The sequence below is a fragment of the Ochotona princeps genome, chromosome 15, assembly GCF_030435755.1.
Source record: "Ochotona princeps isolate mOchPri1 chromosome 15, mOchPri1.hap1, whole genome shotgun sequence".
Classification (NCBI taxonomy): domain Eukaryota; kingdom Metazoa; phylum Chordata; class Mammalia; order Lagomorpha; family Ochotonidae; genus Ochotona; species Ochotona princeps.
The window spans coordinates 11503810-11525319 of record NC_080846.1 but is presented as its reverse complement, the minus strand read 5'-3'; the positions used below and the strand labels follow the sequence as shown (position 1 = coordinate 11525319).

General features: G+C 52.5%; 1 protein-coding gene across 1 annotated transcript; it reads right to left on the bottom strand.

Moving 5' to 3' along the window:
* Nucleotides 1-12788: 12788 nt before the first annotated feature.
* Nucleotides 12789-21268, bottom strand: CKAP4 (cytoskeleton associated protein 4). The gene is made up of 2 exons (XM_004589581.4): nucleotides 20785-21268; nucleotides 12789-15271 (listed from the first exon to the last, which is right to left on the bottom strand). The coding sequence occupies exons 1-2, from the start codon at nucleotides 21241-21243 to the stop codon at nucleotides 13943-13945; spliced, it is 1788 nt and encodes a 595-aa protein (XP_004589638.2). The 5' UTR covers nucleotides 21244-21268; the 3' UTR covers nucleotides 12789-13942.
* Nucleotides 21269-21510: the final 242 nt, after the last annotated feature.

Genomic DNA, 21510 nt, shown 5'->3' with positions numbered 1-21510 from the left:
GAGCAGTGATGTAAGTCCTTCCCTCACTACGGAGGAATCAACGAGCTAAAACCTGGAGAAGGAGCAGCACGCATTCACCCAAAGCACTAACTCCGTGCTTCACTTGGAGCGGTGTCGCCAGAGACACTAAAAATGCCGAGTCATACTCTTGGAGGTCCGGGGGGAAAAACTGGCAAAAACGGCTGTGTTTAAAAACCTTCTCTTCGCTGCTCCTGTCCCCGTTTGTCTAAGCTTTCCTACCCGCTTCTTCTGCCACCCTTCCTCCCACATTTCTTCCCGTACTCTCTGCTTCATTCCCCAGTCTCCTCGTCGTCCCCTAGTAGTCTCTGCATCGCCCCCCAATCTTCTACTGTCCATCCGTTCCAATCGTGCCCTGTCCCCCATCTTCGTCCGGCCGTCCAAGTCCAGCTTTTACCGGCTACTTTTATATCGTTTTTCCACCAATCACTTCTGCCCGTGGTCCACGGGATTATCTGATAGGCCAGCAATCGCAGCAGGGGAACTAGCCTATCCTGTTTACCTGCTGGCGAGACAAATCCCGCCTCATGGCCCTCGGCCAGCCGCCATCTTGTGACCACCTAACATACACGTGGGGTCAGCCGCTCCCCACAGAGCTGTTTTACACGGGCAAGCCAATCCAGCTCCTGTTGCTGGATTTACAGAAGTAGGACAGGGCCCAGTGCGGTAGCCTAGTGGGTAAAGTCCTCACCTTGTACATCTCAGGACTCCTTTGGGACCTATATGGGTGCTGGTTCGCATCCCAGCTACTCCACTTCCCATCCAGCTTCCTGCTTGTGGCCTGGGAAAGCAGTCAAGCACGGCCCAGAGCCTAGGGACCCTGCACCCATGTAAGAGACCCAAAGAAGGCTCCTGGGGCTCCTGGCTTTAGATTGGCTCAGTTCCAGCCATTGCAGACACTTGGGGAGCGAACCAGCAGAAGGAAGATGTTTCTCTCTGTCTCTCTCATTCTGTAAATATGACTTTGCAATAAAAAATAAAGCTTTTTTTTAAGGGGCAGAAGCAGAAATCACAATTTTTAAAAAATATATTTTCCTTCTGGAAATTTTTTCCCTCTGCCACCATTAATACCTACTGACAGAAAGAAAGAGATCTCTCACCCACTGGCTCACTCCCTAGATGTCCACCATGGCTGGAGCTGGGCCTGGCCACAGCTGGGTACTGGGGACTCCATCTGGATGGCAGGAACCCAGTCATTTGAGCCATCACCACCACCTCCCAGGCAGCTGGAGTCAGGAGCCAGAGCTGGGAACCAAGCCTGGTGCTCCGATAAAGGAGACAGGGCTCCCAACCAGCATTTTAACCCCAAGACCAGACACACACCCCTAGCGCCCGTAATCTTCACAAATGCTCAAATACACAAGTACAACAGGGATCACAGACATGCCCATTCCACACCCAGGTGATAACAGGCTTAAGGCAGAACTGCAATGCAGCACGTTAAACCACTACCTGCCAAGCCAGCATACCATTGGGACACCAGTTCAAGTCCCGGCTGTTCCACTTCCCATCCAGTCCCCTGCTAATGTAGAAGGAGGATGAACCTACACACAGGAGACCAGGAACAAGCTCCTGGCTTCAGCCTGGTCTAGTCCTGACTGTTGTGGCCGTTTGAGGGAGTGAATCAGCGGATGGAAGATCTCTGTCTCTTCCTCTTTCTCTGTAACTGCCTTTCCAATTAATCTGAAGGAGGAGGAGTGACGGCGTAGCTGGCTTCAGCGTGAATGAGCCTGGAGTGGAGACCAGCAGAGCTGTGTAACCTGGGGCCCCTGGACATCATCTGTGGCCTCCGGGCCGCGAGCTCAGCCTTCAGCGTTCTCTAGACGCTGTCCCCGATTCCAGTGGGAAAAAAGGCCCAGCATAGAGCCAGCAGGGGCAGGATTCCACTGGGGCTGCTGAGCAGGCATGCTCAGTGGCTCCCCCCGCAAAGCCAGAGAGGGTTTTTCCTGCTGACTTCACGTTTTGCTTTCTGCCAAGGGGCATCCCTGCCCAAGCCACGGCAGCAGCCTGTTCTGGGAGGATTTTCCATCCCGAAAGGAGAAGGCTCTGCTCTTTACAAAATGCGGAGCAGGGCAAACCACCAGTGTGGGCTGTCAGCAAACTTGGAGCGCTTCCTTAGAGCGAAGGACGAGATCCGGGCTTGAGCTCTTGACCCCAGCTAGAGGAACCGGCAGCTCCTGTCCCGACCTCCCGCACCCCTGGCTGGATCCATCTGCTGAGATACAAGCCCCGACGCTAGCAATCTTCTTCCCAGCCATTTCTCCATCTCCCTACTGCGCAGCTCTGCTTTCTCTTGTGCAAATCCTGGCTCGCTTTCCAATTCTTTCTTGGTTGGGTGGCAGAATTTCGGAGCTGCATGGGTGACCATGGAGAGGATGGACCAAGTTCCAACTGTGAGCACCTGCTGTGGCCTGTGCACTACAGCGCCCTCTTACGGCAGCGGCGCTCAATGACTTCTGAGCCGCATCTGTGGTCCGGGTCCTAACGGGTCTCTTGCCACCTGCTTGGGGCTGAGATCCTGGGCTGCGTCTCTTCTGGGTTCTCCCTCCCTCTTTCCTGCCTGCCTCCTGGTTACCACAGCCAGCCCCAGCCACTCCCTGAGAGGTCTGGAGGAGGGCATACCCCTATGGAAAAGAGCTCAGACAGGCAGGCTGGAGCTGGAGGGTTTGTTCTCTCGGCTACAGGAGCCTGGGTGGGAGAAACCATGCCCAGTGCAAGAAGAATACCTAAAGATCTTTGAGGCACAAGCCTGCAACATCACAGGCCGCAAAAGGGGGTGACAGGGAGCCCCAGGTCTCCATGTCTTAGGGTGGCAATGTCCATTATTCACACTGCTAGGGTCAGAATCCCAAAAGCCCCCGAGAGTGAAAATGGACTCGGACGGAGAAGATGTAAGTGAGTGATGAGGGGGCGTGGGGGGTGGGGGGGACGGCGCTCCACAGGACACTTGGACTTGCCCGCCCCCACAGAGGGCTCATTCCATCAGTGTCCCATCCTACCCTGGCCTGATGGTCAGTTTTGAAGTAACATTTGTGGACACTCCAGTAAGCAACTTGGATGGAATGACTACTTGAGACCTCACAACAAACCTACAAACTATGTGATTTTGTTATTTGTAAGCGGGGAAATTGAGGCCTAGGGCACGACATAGCTTTCCCAATGTCAGAAAAATGGAAAGTGATCCAGCTAGAATCTGAATTACCACAGCCTGGTTCCAGAGCCCATTTTTAAAAAAAAAAAAAAATTGGTGTTTTTTTAATTGGAAACTCAGATTTGCAAAGAGAAGAGACAGAGAGGAAGATCTTCTAGCCATTGGTTCACTCCCCAGGTGGCCACAACAGCCTTAGCTGAGCTGATCTGAAGCCAGGAGCCAGGAGCTTTTCCAGGTCTCCCACGCAAGTGTAGGGTCCCCAGGCTTTGGGCTGTCCTTGACTGCTTTCCCAGGCCACAAGCAGGGAGCTGGAAGGGAAGTGGAGCAGCTGGGACCCATGTGGGATCCCGGTACATGAAAAGCAAGGACTTAGCCACTAGGCTACTGGGTCCCAGAACCCACATCTTTTTTTTTTTTTTAATCACCAGCTTCATATGAGAGTACTTCAAAAGTTTGTGGAACAAGATTTTTAAAAGGTTTGCGCAAAAGTGAAATAACAAGATAAGTTTATGTTGGTGCCAAAAAAAAGGAACTTCATGCACATTTGCATATTTTGTCATAACATGGATTTCCCATGAATGCTTTGAAGATCTCATGTATGCACAGGCTTCAAAATTTGGTGGGTTTTTTTGGCACCAAAATAAACATATTCCATTTGGTCACACACTTTTCCAAGACCTGTCCTGATGGGAAGCTGGCGTATCACCTTGGGAAAAGGATGTGGTTTGGGGGACAGAAAGCAGGTGAGTCTGAATCCTGCTTGTACCATTTACTCCTCGATCCCAGGGCAGGTGAACCACATGTCTGTAGCTGCAGTGACGGAGCAGTAAACCCGAGACGACTGCTCTTACTCCCCAGGGCAACCACCAGGATCAAGGGTACTGATAAATGTGCTTAACTTCAGCTATGCGCAGGTATGGCTGGCTGTTCCTTAACGATGGAGCAGCCCACATTTGGCTAACCTTCCCTTCGATGCTAGCTAGGATTGAGAAAGATTGGGGCCGGCGCCAAGGCTTAGTTGGCTAAACCATTACCTGTGGTGCCCAGCCTCCCATATGGGTACCAGCTAGAGTCCCAGCTGCTCCATGTTCAATCCAGCTCCCAGTTAACAGGCCTGGGAAAACAGCAAATGATGACCCGAATCCTTCAGCACCTGCACTCATGTGGGAGACCTGGAAGAAGCTCTAGGCTCCTGGTTTCGGACTAGCCAGATCCAGACGGTGTGGCCATTTGGAGAATGAAGTAGCAGATAGAAGATTCTCTCCTCCTCCTCCTCCTTCTTCTTCTTCTTCTTCTTCTTCTTTCTCTGTAAATCTGTCTTCCCTACAAAAAACATTTTTTTTTTTAAGAAAAAGCAGTTGGAAGGATTAAAGTCCTTATGACTTGAAACTTCTGAAAACAAAAGTTGCATATTACTAAAAATCTTTATCCTTGTCAAAGAGGCTGATGAGGAAGTATGTATGTTACTAAAATTGTCATATCGTTACAAGCATGCCCATAATTGTTTTAAGTGGTAGATTTTCCTGATATTTGAATGGTGCGGACTGGGCTTGTCCCTACTTGTTGAAACTAGAAATTGTTCCTGTGAAACCTCGTTTAGTCACTAGGTGGCGCTACAATTTCACTTCAATTGCACTCTGGGTGCTGGGACTTCCCTGGAGCTGAAAACCCAAGGCCTTGGGCTGCCTTTTATGTTTCCACAGTGCTTTCAGGCTTTTTACGAAAGTGAACAGGCTTCCAATGAGTTCATACACGACCAACCGTCCCCACTTCCTCCCAGTAAAGTAAGAAAATCCTAAATTTGAGCCCATTGTGTACCAACCCTAGTGGAAACTGGAAAAGCAGGCTTGGTCCAAACTGACCACCTTGAGATGGGTCTACCCTGCAGTCCTTTGCCCTTCAGGCTGCCTGCTATCTACAGGAAGATTCAGAAGACTCCTGTAAGATGGCAGAGTGAGGAGAAAAAGGGCCTGGAACACTACACAAAAGTCACTTCCAGGTGGGAAGGCAGAGGGCTGTCCAGGGAAGGGAAGATGAGTTTTCCAAGGCAGCGCAGCCTGGGAGGCCAGATCCTAATCCCAGGGGCTTCCCCTCCCTCCCCTCTGCACATCCAATCTTGCCCAGGAACCTCCCCAAGCAAAGCAAAGAGGGATGGCCACAGTGACCCAAGTCAGTCGGGCACTCCCTGGGCAGGGCTCGTTCTAATGCGGGCAGCTGCACCCAGTTAGTGGCTCATGTTTCTACAGAACAGTGCCAGACAAAGGTATTTAAGCACAGGTGCCAGGTGCCCCCAGGCACAGAACCCTACAGGGACCAGCCAGCCTGGCCAAGGGGCCACACCTCTTCCCGTCAACTGTGCTGTGCCCCTGCAACTGCCCGGGTCATCTGCTTGCCTTCTGTATCTTGGATCTTTGCTCAGGTCTGGGGTGGAGCCACAACAAATGATGGGCGAAGGGAGAGAGAGAGAGAGAGAGAAGCACCCAGACTCTGTTGCGTTAAGGGATCTGGATTAACCCCTCTTGCTTGTTAGCCACAGCTCTAAGGCCTCTCCCGGGGCTATTACTCTGAAATGGAACTAATTGTGTGTGAATACAGTGCTTCACTAGTCTCCTTCTTTATACTATTCCCTTCCCCTTAAAAAAATGTAATTGTAAAATACTTCTGCCTACAAACAGGTATCAAGAACATGGGGATGTGGATAAACAGGCAATAAGCAAACAGCAAACTTTTGGCTATAGTAGCTGAGTTGTAGCTACAGGAGTGCGCACTGAATATTTTCTAACTTTGAATTTTCCTGTAAAGTGTTTAGAGGAAGAAAAAGCTATCAAGAATAATACCATGAGCATACATGCAGTCCTCACCCAGCCTAAGAAATGGAACTTCCTACTAACCCCTTGCCACTTCCGCTTCAGCATATGGACACCCCTCTACTTAACAATGATTATATTGATATTCCACTGCAAGTTGCAAATATCCTAAGTTTGGAAAAACATTCATCTGCTGAAAGAGAGTTTCTCTCCCCAGATGGTTACAACAACCAGAGCCGGGCCAGGAGCCTGCGACCACACCTGGGTCGGCCAGTGTGGTTGCAGGGACCTCAGACTTGGGGCACCTGCCGCTGCCTTACCCGACGCCTCAGTGGGGAGCTGGATGGGAGGTGGAGCGGCGGGGACTGGAACCAGTGTCACAGGCAACAGTTTCAGCGGCCGTGCCACGATATCAGCTCTGAAAATGTAAGTTAGGAAAATGCATGTACTACTTTCAACCTGCTCACCATGATAGCTGAGTCTACCTCAGACATGCTCAGAACTTGCATTAGCCCGCAGTTGTACAAAATCATTGCATTAAAAACTCAAACTGGAGTCACCCCAAGTCAGACCAGCAGAACGCTGTTTTGCATGGAACAGCTGCTCAAGTGCTTGCCTGCCTTCCTCCTGGCTGCTTTCAGCAGCTCATCTTTCCCACACAGTACTCAGGTGTGAGATATGCACATGGATGTGCTGGGGTTCAGACTCGTTCCACAGTCACTGGATGCGCAAGTGATGAAGTGTGTGCTGATCTGGCGACCAGGCACTCCTAGGACCCTCAACCTCCCTTTGCTGCAAGCAGCACTGCCGGGCTCACTCCTGACCTGGCTGTATGCATCCACCTTGCATGCTCTTGCAAAGTGCACAATGGTGTGAAGACCCTGTGTGGGAAACGGCATGGCCCCTGCCTCCTTCAGCACGGGTCATCAGGAACCCGTCACACGCCATCTGCTGCTTTGTTCCGTGCTGGCTTCACTCTGAGTGGTGTCCCACACGTGCTGGCCCTTATCAGCTCCAGGCTCATGTCCTGCCAGCTCTGCAGACCCAAAGGACAAAAGGCAATCCTTTCTGGAAAGCTCCTTTTTAAATTTTTTAATTTTATTTTTGATATCGTTTATATATAGTTGAGAGGGAAGCATGCCCATGAAGTATAGAGGAGGGTGGATGGGACAAATGTTTGAGTTCTTTTCTCTTTCTCTCTCTCTTCTCCCATGTCCATAGAGAGGGAGGGAGAGGTTGCTCCTTGCTGTCCAACTACAACAGCACCCAGAGGTGGGGGATGGTCATTCGACACCTTAGAGACCCCAGTTCTTGCCTGATGGGGCACATCTCCTGACCCTAATTTCATGGATGGGTACCGTGGCCTAGCCCAGCCAGGCATGGCCCCAGCCCCAGCTTTTGCATGCACCACTGGACAGCAGGTGATGCTACCCAGCCAAACTCAGGTCTCCCGTATGGGCGGACACCTTGGACTGTTCCAGACATGCCCTCTGGTTTGCTCCCTCCACTAATTGGTCTCAACTCCTTTGCCTACCTGCAAGTGCACTGGTCTGGTCTGTAGAATCCCCTAGAAGTCACTCCTCACTTGTCAAACATGCCCTCGGTGGCCACTATTCCAGCACATCCCCAGACCTCATTCCTCTTGGGCAACTGGCAGCCCATCCTCCACCCACCACCTACCTCCACCATGCAACGGTTTGACTCCAGCATCCTCCACTTACCCTACATAACTTTAAAGAAAACAGAATAGATAATTTTGTTGACACTTTGGTATACTTAACACAGATTTGTCATTAACCAGGCCCAGAATGCCCACCAGCTATTGGTTGCTTTTTCTCCCAGCAGTGTAACACTTGCCTAGGTACAGTGCAACCTGGGGAGTTGCCTGCAGCCTAGGGGGAAATCTCTAACACAAACTAGCACAAACTGTGCTCCTCCTGAACAGGTAGACCAGATCTCACGTTGGCCAGACACAGTTCAGGCCCTCCTTGCAGTCATTTTCAGCAAAGTCAAATGAACTACGTGGATAAAAGGGGTCACTCACTAAAGAAAAATATGAGGGGCCTTCAAAACTTTCGTGGAAAAACACTGCAGGGAATGGGTGTTTGGGCTACTGGTGAAGATACCTGCCTGCCACCTTGGAGGACGTGGGTTCAGATCCTGGCTTTGGCTCCAGCTGCCTGCTGACACAGACGCTCTGTGAACCAGGACTGAGGGCTCAGGGAGTTGGGTTCCTGCCCACTGGACTGTGTTCTCATCTCGCAGCCTCAGCCCCAGCCACTGCAGGCACGCACGCACGCACGCACGCACGCACGCACATCCACCAGTTTTAATAACAATTTTATAATGATTTAATAGCAATTTTAATATTGTTACCTGGTCACGGGTGGTTAAAGCAGAGGCTGTGACTGTCGGCTGGGTTCTTCCTGGAGATTCCTTCTGCTCGTGGTTTCCGTAACGTGACTCCCCAGTGGTTTTCTTTCTCCTCTGATCACTCTTCCCTGGGTCTCTTTCCTTCAGAGCTTCCTTCAAATCTTCCCTAATGACATCTGCCTTATTAACTTCCTAGTAAATATGAGGGTATTTCAAAAAGTTCATGGAGGGGCTGGTGTGGTGGCTCACCAAGTTAGGCCTCCACCTGCAGCGCCAATATCCCAAATGGGTGCTGGTTCAAGTCCTGGCTGCTCCACCATCAATCCAGCTCTCTGCTCATGACCTTGGAAAGCAGCTGAGGATGGCTCATGTCCTTGGGTCCCTACACTCATGTGGGAGGCCTAGAAGAAGCTCCCGGCTCCTGGCTTCAAATCAGCTCAGATCTGATCACTGTGGCCATTTGGGGAGTGAACCAGTAGAAGAAAGATCTCTCTCTTTCAAATTCTCCATAAATCTGCCTTCAAGTAAATAAATCTTTAGGAAAAATAAAAAGATTACCTTCCTCAAAAAAAAAGTTCATGAAAAAATGGAATTAAAAGGTTGGTGGTTTGGGGGCAAAAATGCTGATGTCTGCACGGAGTTGGCTCACAGCACACTTTTCCCACATTTCTCCAAGTCCTTGGTATGGAAGGCTCTGGAAGGCAGCCTGTGACTGAGCTCAGGACCTTGGCATGCCAGGGGTGCCTTTTGGGCACACTGTCTCTCAACCTCAGACTCCTCTCCCTCTCTATTGCCCCATGCACCTGCTGAGGGCAAACAGGGCATGGTATTGAACAAATCCATCAACAAGGGGCCAGCGCTGTGGCATGGTATGTTAAGCCACCACTAGCAATGCCAGGATCCCATGCTAGAGTGCCCATTCGGGTCCTAGCTGCTTCATTTCTGATTCAGCTCCCTGGTAATACACCTGGAAAAACAGCAGAGGATGGCCCAACATCCAAGGATGCCGCTCACGTGGGAGACTCAGATGGAGTCCCTGGCTCATGGCTTCAGCTGGACTCAGCCTCTGATGTTGTGACTATTTGGGGCATAAACCAGTGGATGGGAAATCCAATCTCTCTCTGCCTCTACTTTCTCCACCCCTGCCACCCTGTCTTTCATATACATAAATAAATAAAAATCCACCCCAACCCTCATCTGCAGGCCTTCCGTTTAAACCTCATTGGTTGGAGTCTGGACCACTGAGAATCCCTCACCCCCACCACAACCTCCTGCTTCTGTCTTATTCTCCACCAATCCTGCCGGTGATGGGTGCTCTCAACGCCAGCTCCCAGCATCATCGTTACTATCCCTCACCTTGCTTAGAAGTGCTTGTTGGGCCTGGCACGGTGGCCTGGTGGCTAAAGTCCTCACCTTGAATGCGCCAGAATCCCATATGGGCACCGCTTCCCATCCAGGTCCCTGCTTGTGGCCTGGGAAAGCAGTCGAGGACGGCCCAAAGCCTTGGGACCCCGCACCCACGTGGGAGACCTGCAGGAAGTTCCTGGCTCCCTGCTTCAGATCGGCGCAGCACCAGGCATTGCGATCACTTGGGGAATGAATCATCAGACGGAAGATCTTCCTCTCTGTCTCTCCTTCTCTCTGTATATCTGACTATGCAATAAAATTTTTTAAAAATTAAAAAATAAATCTTAAAAAAGAAGTGCTTGTTGATTTCCCAGTGTTCAACAAAGATACCTGTCCTCTCTTGGACCTGGCCCAGCAACCTTCCAGCCCACCTCCTGCCTACTGCCCAGCTCTAGTCTCCATGAGAACTGCCCACAGATTGTCCACTCTCCTGGCCTTTCCTAAGCCAAGACTATTGGCCTGCTTGCCTGAGAACTCAGATTTTTGGATTGTGATCAAGTTTCATCACCTTTTCATGCAGTCACTTAAAACACACACACACATACACACACACACACACACACACACACACACACACACACACCAATTATTGAACTTAAGGGGTACATTCCAAATATTTAATCAGTTGTCAACCATGGAATCTACCCATCCAAATGTGAGCCCCGTGTTAGTTGCTGGATTGCTGAAGAGGCATGGTGGCTCTAAGAGGGGGCACCCAGGGACTCAGAGCAGCAACTACCCACCAAGCAACACAGAAGTATTTCAGTCTTCTAGCCTCAGGTGTGATCATGCAGGACCAAGTTTTAGGACTCAGCGCCAGATGCTGTCCTAGAATTCAACCCCTGCACCCACCATCACATTTAGGTCTTACAAACACCCATGAGGTTTCATGACACTCATCCCCAGCCCTGTCACCACCCGAAGCAGCAAGATCACCGCTGCCTCTACCACCTCCACTGTCGCCAAATGGAGGAGGGCCGGCAGTTTCCTCCTCAGCATGCCAACAGTCCTGTCTGCGTAGTCCCACAGCCGCCTCTTACCCTGGCACTGGGGCTATGCTCAGTGTATCTAACTGACACCTTCAATAACTTGGGTTTCCTTTTTTTATCCAAAGGACGGCCCAGCCCAATACTTCCTGAAGGCTCCCATCACCCTTGGACACGTTCTAAGGGAATTCCCACAGGCTTTTGCAAACCTGACCTACCACCTACAGTCCAAACCCTGGCAAAACTGGTCTCTTCCACCCTCTTCCCTTTTCATCCAGCCATTGTTCCATTTTTAGCGTGTGTGCTGTCACAGTGAGCACTCCACATGGCCATCTCATTTGTTAACTTCTTACAACTCCTATCAACTTACACGATCCTTTCAGGATGAATCTTTTCCTATTCATCTTTAGCCAACTGGCCGTGGTTCCACTAGATCTCGGTTGAATGAACGAACGGATGCACGCATGCATGAAGCCTGAACCAAGACTGTTGTCTAGGATAAGCCCCGTCTCCCAACTACCCAGTCAGGAATATGTGAATTCAGTTTGATTCATTCCTTTTATTGATCTTCACCACTTGTTAACATGTGGTTATTCATCCAACACTTGCCCATGCCATCTACCGTAACGTGACAGGAGACCCTCAGCACTCCGCAGTGCAGTCTGGAGACTTCAGAAACAAAGGCAGGAAAAAGAGCAAGAATATGCCCTGTGCATCCAGCTGGCCCAGAAAGGAACCAGACTTCCATGTTCTCCACAAAGGGAGGTTCCACACACAGCCTCATCAAAAAAGGGTGAAAGGAGTCAGTCACCTAACTCAAACTCCAAAATGGAAATAAAGACTGAGAAACACAAACATTTGTTGTGAAATAAAGAGGCCTTCAAAGTGAAAACAGAACCCAACGTAAACAGCTCATCCTGACTCACAAACCACTCTGGGAAGTTGAGATGAAGGGCTTCAGGCAGAAGTGTACAGTATTGTGTGTGCACCCAGGTCCTGGCCCCTTCAACTCCTGTTGGGGAGAGGAAAGAACTCCTATACCCTATAGCCCAGTGCATAACGCACCACTGTCAGGGGATGACGTGGCCACCTTGTAAGCAGGGCCTGGGTACAGCCCTCAGCTCTGTCCCCTCCTAATGACCTTGCATGATGCTTCTCAGCTGCCCAACTCCCTTGTGAAATGTGAATGGAACAGCCTGCCTCAGGGAGACACAAAGAGAATCAGCAGAGGCCTACGTGGTACTCAGCAGGACACCTGGCTCACAGGGATGTAGCTAACAGGTGCTTATCAACAGTACCTGTCATCCACTGCCACTGCAGGGGGTAGGTGGAGGGCAGCATGGGGCAGGAGAGGAAACAGTGTGCCTACGTGTGTACTGGGCTGAGGGTGCTAGGATGACCAAGGCAGTGGTTCTCACTCTGGGTGCCAGTGCCAGCCCCTTTATACCCTGGGGACAGGGCATGGGCACTTTTTGAAAGCTCCCAGAAGGTTCTGACAAGGTCAAGATCCTCTGTTGCGGCTAACAGAGTTGGTGACAAGCAAACCTACAAGCCTGAATGTCCATCATACTATGTCTTTAGGCCCATCCTGGTTTCAGGAAAATGAACGTAAGCTTTTTCTGGTCCTTGACTGTTTGCTTTGGATGTGGTCTGTCTCCCGAAGTAAACTTGTTAGAAGCTTTTTCCCCCCAGATTGGTAATGCCAGACGATATGTGGAACCTTCCAGAGTTAGGACCTAGCATGCAGTCCTTAGGAAGGGATCATAGGACCCTGGGAGCTTTGTAAAAGTGTGCACAAGCCTGAATCTGTCTGGCTTCCTGCCTCTAGCTGCTGTTGCTGCTGAACAATCCACGAGGTCCTCTATGGGCCAAGCTGGTGTCAGCACCATGCATCTGAGCTTCCAGAACCAATAAATAAACCTCTTTTCTTTCTCTAGTCAGCCTGCCTCAAATTCTGTGTTATAGCCATGACAAACAGACTCATGCACTAATAAAACACATCAGTCATTATTACCAATTTTTCAGAAAGTAGCCACTCTGGAAAAGTCATAACAAAGCTCAAGTGTTTATTAAGAATTAAAAATACTGTAAATAAGCCATACAGTTCATTTCACAGTAAACTAAACAAACTTTTTTTTCTCCTTTTCCTTTTCATGTTTTTTTTTTTAATTTTTTGTTTGTTTGTTTGTTTGCTTGTTTTTGAAGAGCAAGACAGCCATTAAAGAACAATACAGTTCCCAGGAAAACAGACACAGCCAAGAGTGACTGAATTGCAGCACGTACCATGTGCCTTCCAGACAGCTGGGCCCGCGCTGACGGCACATCCTGTCACAGACGCCATGTTCAAATGAAAAGCTCCGGCCCACATTCCGCAAGGAGACAGCCCCTCCCCAGGCGGACAGCTGGCCTAACCTGCTTCCTCCATCAAGCACAGCCCTTTTACTTTTGGTGCCCCTGGGGAGCATGGGGTGAGGTGGGGAGGGGGCTGGGGAGAAGGGAGGGGGACACTGAGGACCCTGCTGGGCAGTGCGCTTTCTGGTTCGGAACCACCAGGATTCTTTGCATAGTTACCTTGGAGATCACTAGGTGGTTCTGGACAGGCTGGGCAGCCCGTGCCCTGCTGCAGGCGGCCCTCAAGCAGCCAGATGTCTTAAAAGACAGAGGTGCTCCAGCCTCTCGCTCCAGGGATGACATCTGAGTTGTAAGCAGTTTAAAGTGGAAGACAAGTGAGAGGTCGTCTCTTGAAAACTCTAGTCAAACGTATATATTAAAAAAAGCTAAAATGAATTTTCCTTAAGGACAATTAAAACGGAAAGGCCCCTGTATCCCCTCCTTGTTTCTAGCTTGAAATCAGGCCTTTTTTTTTTTTTTTGGATGTTGCAGTTAACCTGCTTCTGCTACTCCTCAGTTGGAGCTGTTAGCACTTGTCTGCCACCTGCTCAGTGCCAGCTCCTAGGCACGAGTCTGGGCTTTCAGGAAACCCACCAAAAGCCAGAAGCAGAAAACTCAAGAAACCACGTATGTGGAAATAACTGCAAATAAATTAACAGGGCACAAGAACGCAGTGCGTGGTGTTCAGGGGACACCTACTGCTCTCTGAGCAGGGACAGGAAATGGAGGGGGACGGCCCAGGGGAGAAAACAACACGTTTTTTGGTCATGAGAAACTGAACTCGGAGCTGGCGCCCTGCACAGAGCTGCTTAGATCTTCTCATGGATCTTCTCCACCTTCACAAACAAGCGGTCCAGATCGCTCCTCAGGTCATCCAGCAAGCCCTTGGCTGACTCGAGGTTGTTCTCATTGGTTTCGATTTTGACCGAGTACGCCACCAAGCTGTCCACGGCAGTCCTCAGCATTTTCAAGTCCGACTCCACTTGGCTCACAGAGGATTTCAGGTTTTCTAGAGCAGCAAGTCTGTCCAGGATGTCCTGCGGGGGCGGCCGGGCAGCCTGGGCACGGTCCTGCCCAAGCAGGGTGTGCACCTGCTCCTGCACCTTTTGCAGCGACTCCACGGTGCTGGGGAGCTCGCCCATGCTCCTCTTCAGCTCCTCCACGTCGCTGTAGAGCGCCAGCTGGGCCTCCCCAAGACTCGTCACCGTGCTGGCCAGGCCGTCCCTGTCTGCCCCCGAGGAGGACCCCACGCCTTCCAGACGCTGCTGCAGCGCGTCCAGGCGCTGCTCGTGCTCCTCACTCCGTGACAACAGGGACTCCAGGCGCTCAGTGTGGCGCTCAGACGCCTCCTGCATGGAATGGACCCCCTCCTCCAGGGTCTGCAGCCTCGAGTCCAGGCCCTGGCTCTTCTCCTGGAGCGTGTCCAAGGCGTCCAGGTTTCTGAAGGCGCCATCCTCCTCGGACCTGTATGCACTGGCCTTGAGCTGGTGCAGCTGCTCCTCCAGGCGCCGGATCTCCTCGGGGAGGTGGGCCACCGACTCCTCGGACTGCAGCAGCTTCTCGGTGAGGGCCTGCAGGGCCAGGCGCTCCTTGTCGGCAGCCTCCTTGAATGCCTGCTGCTCCTGCTTGAGGCTCACCAGTGCCCGCACCTCCGTGTAGACGTCCGACTCCATGGCCTGCAGGGAGCTCCGCAGGGCCTCCACGTCCCTCTCTCTGGCCTTGGCGGATGCCTGCACTTCCTTCACCATTTCCCTCATGGCCTTCAGGTCCTGCCTGTGCCCCTCGGATTCTTCCAGAGAAGCAACCTTGGCCTTCACGCCATTGATTTCCTCCTGGCTCTGCTTCTGGACCTCGGTGAAGAGGGCGATGTTGTCGTTGATGGACTTTGTGAGCTCGGTGAGCCGCTCCTCCACTGTGTTCTCCAGGGACGTGAAGTCCCGCTCCCGGGCATCCTTCACCACGTGGATGCCATCCGAGAGGTCCTTGAGGATTTCGTTCTGGAGCTTCTGCAGGACCTCGCTGATGCGGCTCACCTCGCTCTCCCCCTGCTTCACGGCTTTCTCTGTGAGGTCTTGTTTGTGCTGGGAGCTTCTCAGGATGGACTCAAAGGTCCCAAACGTGGCTTGAAGAGATTGCACCTGTAACCAAAATGCAAACGTTAACTGCTGAGAAGAGCTGTGAGGTCAGGACACAGTCTTCTCTTTCAGAACGCCAGTCTTCCTTTCCAGGAACGTGCCAAGTCCACATGCTGCTTTTCCTTTGACAAGTTACTTATTTATTTGAGAAGCAGAGGGTCAGAGAAAGAGTTCCCACCTACTTGCCCGCTCTCAAATGCCCACAGTGGCCAGGGCTGAGTGGGAGAACAGCCCAAGTCAGGGTCCAGAACTCAATCCAGGGTCTCCCGTGTGGTCTGGCAGGAAGCCAGTGATTTGAGCCATAGCCACTGTCTGCATTTACATTAGCCGGAAGGTAGAGCCACAAGTTAGAGCCAGAAATTAAACTCAAGCCCCTGAGGTAGGCATTCGGCACAGTTATTAAGTCACCGTTTGGGATACCTGAATCCAACGTCAGAGTTCATGGGGTTGTTTTTAGGTCTCAGCTCCACTTCCCATTCCAGCTTCCAGTTACTGTACACCCTGGGGGCAGCAGGTGGTGGCTCACAATCTCGGGAGACCCAGATTAGGTTCAGGTTCCTGGTTTTATTCCAGCCCATCCCCGGGTGTTGTAGACATTCGGACAGTGAAACTGCATATAAAAGACATGCTTTTGTCTTTTTCAGACACATAAATAATAAACTTCAAACACACAAAGGAGGCTAAATGCGTGTACCAGTTCATGTGGCAGAGGGGACAACACGGCAGGGTCCACGTGCTCCAGGGATGGTTTCTAACACAGCCCTGGCCAACCAGCACTTTCCATTTACCCCACCCCAGCAGCAGCCACTGTGTTCAGCCCAGGAACAGGCACATGGCCTAAGATAGGCCAACAAGGGAATTACAGGACTTCTGTTGATGTCACTGGGCAGGACCCTCTCCCCAGTGGGATTGCCAGCTTTAAGATGAAGGTGGGCAGGGAATGTTCAGACCAGCATAGGAGGAATGCCCACCTCAGAGTAAAGCCAGAACAGAGGGAAGCCCATCTGGGATAAGATCAGATGCCGCCCGCCCCCTACCCGCCCCCAGACTTCAGCATCTCCTACTGTGCAATGTGAGCAATGGCCAGACGATCCCTTACAATTGCTCTAGTTCTCTGAAAACACTACAGAACTGTTTCATATTACATGTTCCTTCTACATAAATTCTATCCTCAACAAGTCTAACCTGCAAACTACCCAAGGCAGCTGGTTTAATAAACTTCAGAGGATTACAATATGATGTAATAACTTGGCTTTGTCCTGATGTGACACGAGCTACCACTTATAATGCTTTGTTGAAAAAAAGGAAACTGAACCTAATTACTAAACCCCCAGGTCTAAGCACCACGGAACGGAAGGGTCCTTGGATCACACCTAGCACACGGCGCGTGCTCAGTTAACAGTGGCTCTTGCCCTCCTTCCTGTCTAAGCTCTAACCTGAAGAATCTCCAGGGTCTGGAGCTTGCCAGCACGTTCTCAGACCAAGGCTGGAGAGCCAGAGAACAAACTGCAAAAAGCAGGAAGCTGAACAGGGCTTTGGGGCTCTATTTCCAGCCCCTCCAATCACCAAGCTCTGGCAGCACAAAGAAGTCCCACCTGCACCCCAACTCCCAGGTCTCTCAAGCCTAGCTCAGCCTGCGGTCTTAAGACAGTCCGTGCCAACATTCTCAGGGACCCCAGAATTTCCTGACAGCTTCCCTGCCCGAGTCGTGAAAGACACCTAGCGCAGGTGTGGGAGAGTGCACAGCCCAGATCACACAGTCTGTCCTCAGGACAGAGGTGTGAGCAGGGGGACACAGCTCCTGAGACATGCCTGGTGTTTACCTGGCATTTTCTGAATGAATCACAGAACAAATGTATTCAGAGTTTGATAATACTGTCAGCTAGTTTGTTTCCCCTTCGATCCCTGTCATCCCTAACCTGGGCATGAGCCTCCCAAGTGACCGGGAAACTGATTAGGTCAGAAACTAGGGATAAAACCAAACCAAACCACCTGCGACACCCAGAGGTCAGTGTCCCCCCACCTGAGGGCGCACCAGATGTATCTGTTCCCCAATATTTGTGGAATGCAACTTATGAGGAGGGTGCTGGGCAAGATGCCAGGCATAACACAATGGCCAGGACAGGATTGCTGCTGCCAAGGCACTCACAGCTAGCTGGGGCAGGGGCAGGGCACAACAGGGTACAGTGGCTGACATTCAAAGTGGCACTTTGTGCATACCAACAACTCAGCCAAGTGCTTCCAAGACGGTACCTCATGACAGCCTCACCCACATCGCAGGTCACGGGGCGGCTACCTCTCCACTTTACAAATGGGAAACCTGCAGAGCTGTGGGACTGAGCAGCATCAGCAGGCCAGCAGGGCTGACTACACAACCTGATCTCTTGCCCTGAGAGGTGCGTAGCCGTGGGTGGGGGTGCCAGTCACGGTCCAGTGAGAGCCTGGAAGCCAGGCTGCCAACACCCATGGCCCTATCTCCCGGAGAAGGGGAACAAGGCAAGAAAAGCCAGTCAGTACCGCCACGGTCAGAGGCCATAAGAACTTCTAGTCTCAACACAGCGCTGCCACCAGACTAAGCCCACTCCTGCAATTCCCAGATGTGACCCTGGATCACAAAAACTGGCTCTCCAGAGAGGCCTAGACCTTAGCCATTTGCTAAACCCCAGCGCTTCTGGCGGCAGGATTTGTGGTGCAGAGGATTAAGCCTCTGCTTGAGACACCCACGTCACCCATCAGAGTGCCTACACTTGAACCCAGCCTCAGCTTCCAATCCAGCATCTTCTGATGCATCCTGGAAGGCAGCAGTTGGGCCCGTCGCACTCATGGAGTTCCTACATCTTGGTTTCAGCTTGGCCTAGTCCCCACAGTTATGGATATTTAGAGCAAATCAATGAATGGAAGATATCCTTCTATGGCTCTGATTTTGAAATAAAGTTTTAAAAAGAACAAAAGTTGCTTAAAAATATTAGGGGAACAGGTAGGTGCACACCCTATTCCAACTTCGACGCCAGCTCCCCCTTAGGATGTGCGTGTGATTCCCTGCCTGAGGAACACACTAAGCCTTACACGGCTACCTCACCTGTGAAACGGTGCTGGGAAATGGTACTGGAGTGGCTGGGAAAACTCCCAGCAGGGCTGCAAAGCACTTAATGGAATGTGGGTCCCATAGTGAATACTATGGATCCTAATACCACAAGGGCGTTTCTCTGTTGAGAACCAAATCCCACCCTAATCCACTCCCATCAAGGCTGCAAGTTCTAAACGGGTTCAAACCTCGGGTTTCAGAGGAACCATCAAGAGGTCACCCCAAAGCTGAGACAGAAGCAGCGGCTGACACTGCACAGTCAAACCCAATGCTGTTCTTGGCAGGCTTTTAGTTTTCAGTCCCTAGGACAGTTACCAAGCACTTACTAAGGAAGCCAGAGAGAGGGAAATCAACAGTGGAGTTGGCTGTTCCTGGAGTTAGACTGAATTCTAGCCCCATGGCACACGGGATCTGTGACCACAGTTACCTGCTCTCACCTACCTTGTTTGCGACAGGGCTAAGCCATGTTGCTTGCCTCCAGAGCTGTGGTGAGAACCCAGAGAGAGGCACCCTTGAGGGTCCAGCACACAGTGCAGACACATGGAAAGTACCCAAGTAATCCAACGCATGAAGCAGTAGCTTCATTACACTTCTGTTACAACAAAGATGGCGATGGGGTCAGCGCCGTAGTGCACCCCATGAAGTCACCGCTCGCGACCCCAGCATGCCAAACCAGAGTGAAAGTCTGACTCCTGGCTACTCAGCTTCCGAACCAGCTGCCTCCTAAGGCGCCTGGGAAGGACATGGAGGCAGCACAAGTACTTGGGCCCCTCAGACTCAAGCAGGAGACCCGAAGGGTGTTCCGGACTCCTAACTTCAATCTGTGGCCATATGGAGAATGAAGCAGTCGATGGAAGATATTCTCTCTCGGTCTCTCCTTCTGCCACAGAGCCGTTCAAATAAATAGATCTTTTCTCCTAGTGAGAGCAAGTCAGGAGGGGTAAGGGAGAAACAGAGGATGTCTCCTTTCTGGCCTCAATATCCAGTCTCCTCTCTCACTGTATTTCCTGATTGTTACCTGGCATGGGTAAAGTAGGCATCTCCTGCTCCCACCTGGGTTCTCACTGTGGCCATTCACTGATGCTCAACTAGGTGGCTACAGGCCCGGGGACCTGCCACCATGCCCTTCCGACACCTACACAGGTGCTGCTTCTCGAGTGTGCTTCGTGCTCCTCCGTGCCATCTGCAGTGCCTACATGGACCCAGACAACTATCAGACCTCAATAAACATGTCTGATTAGCCAGTAGGTGGGTGAACCCAGGGAAAACACAGAGCCTACTATGTCTTTTGTTTTTTTAAAGGATGATTTTGACATTCACAATAGGCAAAGGAGCACTGCCTACTTAATTCCCCTGGAAAAGTCACCTCCCTTAGCCGGCAGCATTTAGCAGGCTGACTCACTCCAGCTGCTCGGCCCGTCATAAGAGGAAATTCCTAGCACTGCACACGCAACACAAGCAGAGAAACTTGGCAGGACGTAGCACGCTGCGAGGAGGAGGAGGCAGAGGTTCCGGGCTCAGAAGTGGCGGGACTTTTGTTTCACACATGGAGTGATGACATTGGTGGAGGACGGAGGACCGTGCAACCACTCAGAAAGGACTCACTTGGTTGGGAAAGCCACATGTGGTGAAAAGTCAGCCAACTTTACCCTGAGAGCCCACTACCTCTGCTGGTTGAAACTGGCCCCGGGGAGAACCTGGGGGGTAGGGGTGGGGAGAGACAGTGCCTTGACACTCCTAGGCAATCTGCCACTCACCGGCTCGGGTCTTTCTCCAGTCACTGTCACCCTCTAAGCCTTTTATTTTCCGGCCTGAAAAATGGAATTCAAACAGCCAGGTGCTCCGGCATTTGCAGGACTGCCCTGCAGATCGGTTCCTGTCTGAGTACCACCTCTCAACACCACATGCATGTGTCTAGAGGCATTATTCACCAGCCTGGCCTGATGTTTTTTGGCTTTCTTGGCCTCCTAAGCCGAGGTAGCCTGCGGGAATGGAACGCGGCCCCTAGTTCAGCAGTAGCCCACTTGGCAGGGCTGCCCGGGCGCGGCCTTGCCCAAGCCTTTCAGGGATGCGCTGGCTTAACTTGCAGCCTCCTTTTCACACAGCTCTGCACATTCAGCGGTTCCTAATCCAAAAAGAATGGGCTCCCCGGGCCAGCAGCTTCCTTACAGGTCATCGCTAATGGCCTATGACAGGCTCTTGGCCCACCCGGCCAGCTCTGTCTGGCCCGATGATCTTTGCCGAGGTCCATCCCTCCGGTCCGCTCCTCCGCGGCCATTAACAACGGGGGCTTGAGCACGGCCCGGGGCGGTGGGGGGGGGTGGATTGGGGAAGGCCCTGGGAGGATCCGGATCCTGGCCCGACTCAGGCCAGCCGGGTGGGGCACCCTGAGAGGCCCGGTTGCAGGTCCCTGAGAATCGAAGGTACCCACCTTCTGCTCGACGCCCTGCAAGCCCTGGCCCAGCTCCTCCCTTTGCCGGGAGAAGTCCTGGTGGCTGCGCCGGACCTGCTGAACCTCCTCCAGGACGTGATGGACACACCAGCCCGAGAAGGCGGCCGCCGCCACCAGAGCGAGGTAGAAGAGAAAGTTGAGCACCCGGCCGAGCCGGCGAGAGCAGGACGCCGAGGACGAAGCGGCGGAAGCGGCGGCCGCGGAGGAGGAGGACCGACCGCCGCGGTGGCCGCCCTTGCCGTGCGCCTGGTTCTGCGGATGCTGCTGCGGGTGCTGCTGCGGCGCGGGCGGCGACGGCTGCTGCTGCTGCTGCTGCTGAGGCGCCGGCGGCGGCTTCTTCGCCACGTCATCCGCGCCGCCCGACGGGTGGGCGCCCTTCTCCGAAGGGTTGGCGGCGCCGTGGCCGCCCTTGGAGCCCCTTTGTTTGGCCGAGGGCATGGCGGCGGCGGCGGATCAGGGGCCGCGGACTGGGAGGCGAGCGATCGCGGGGGGTGCGCGGCCCGGGACACCGGCTCCCCGGGCTCCCCGGGGCTGGGCGAGCGGCACGCGAGCGCTGCTGGCGTCGGCGCGGCGAAAGAGCGGCGGGCCGAGGAGGGAGGCCGGCTGAGGAGCGCGGAGGAGGGGGCCTGCCGCCGCCGCGGCGCCGACCCCGCCTCCCGGGAAGGGAGGCCGGGCGAGCCGAGCCGGGAGAGCCTGCCACGCACG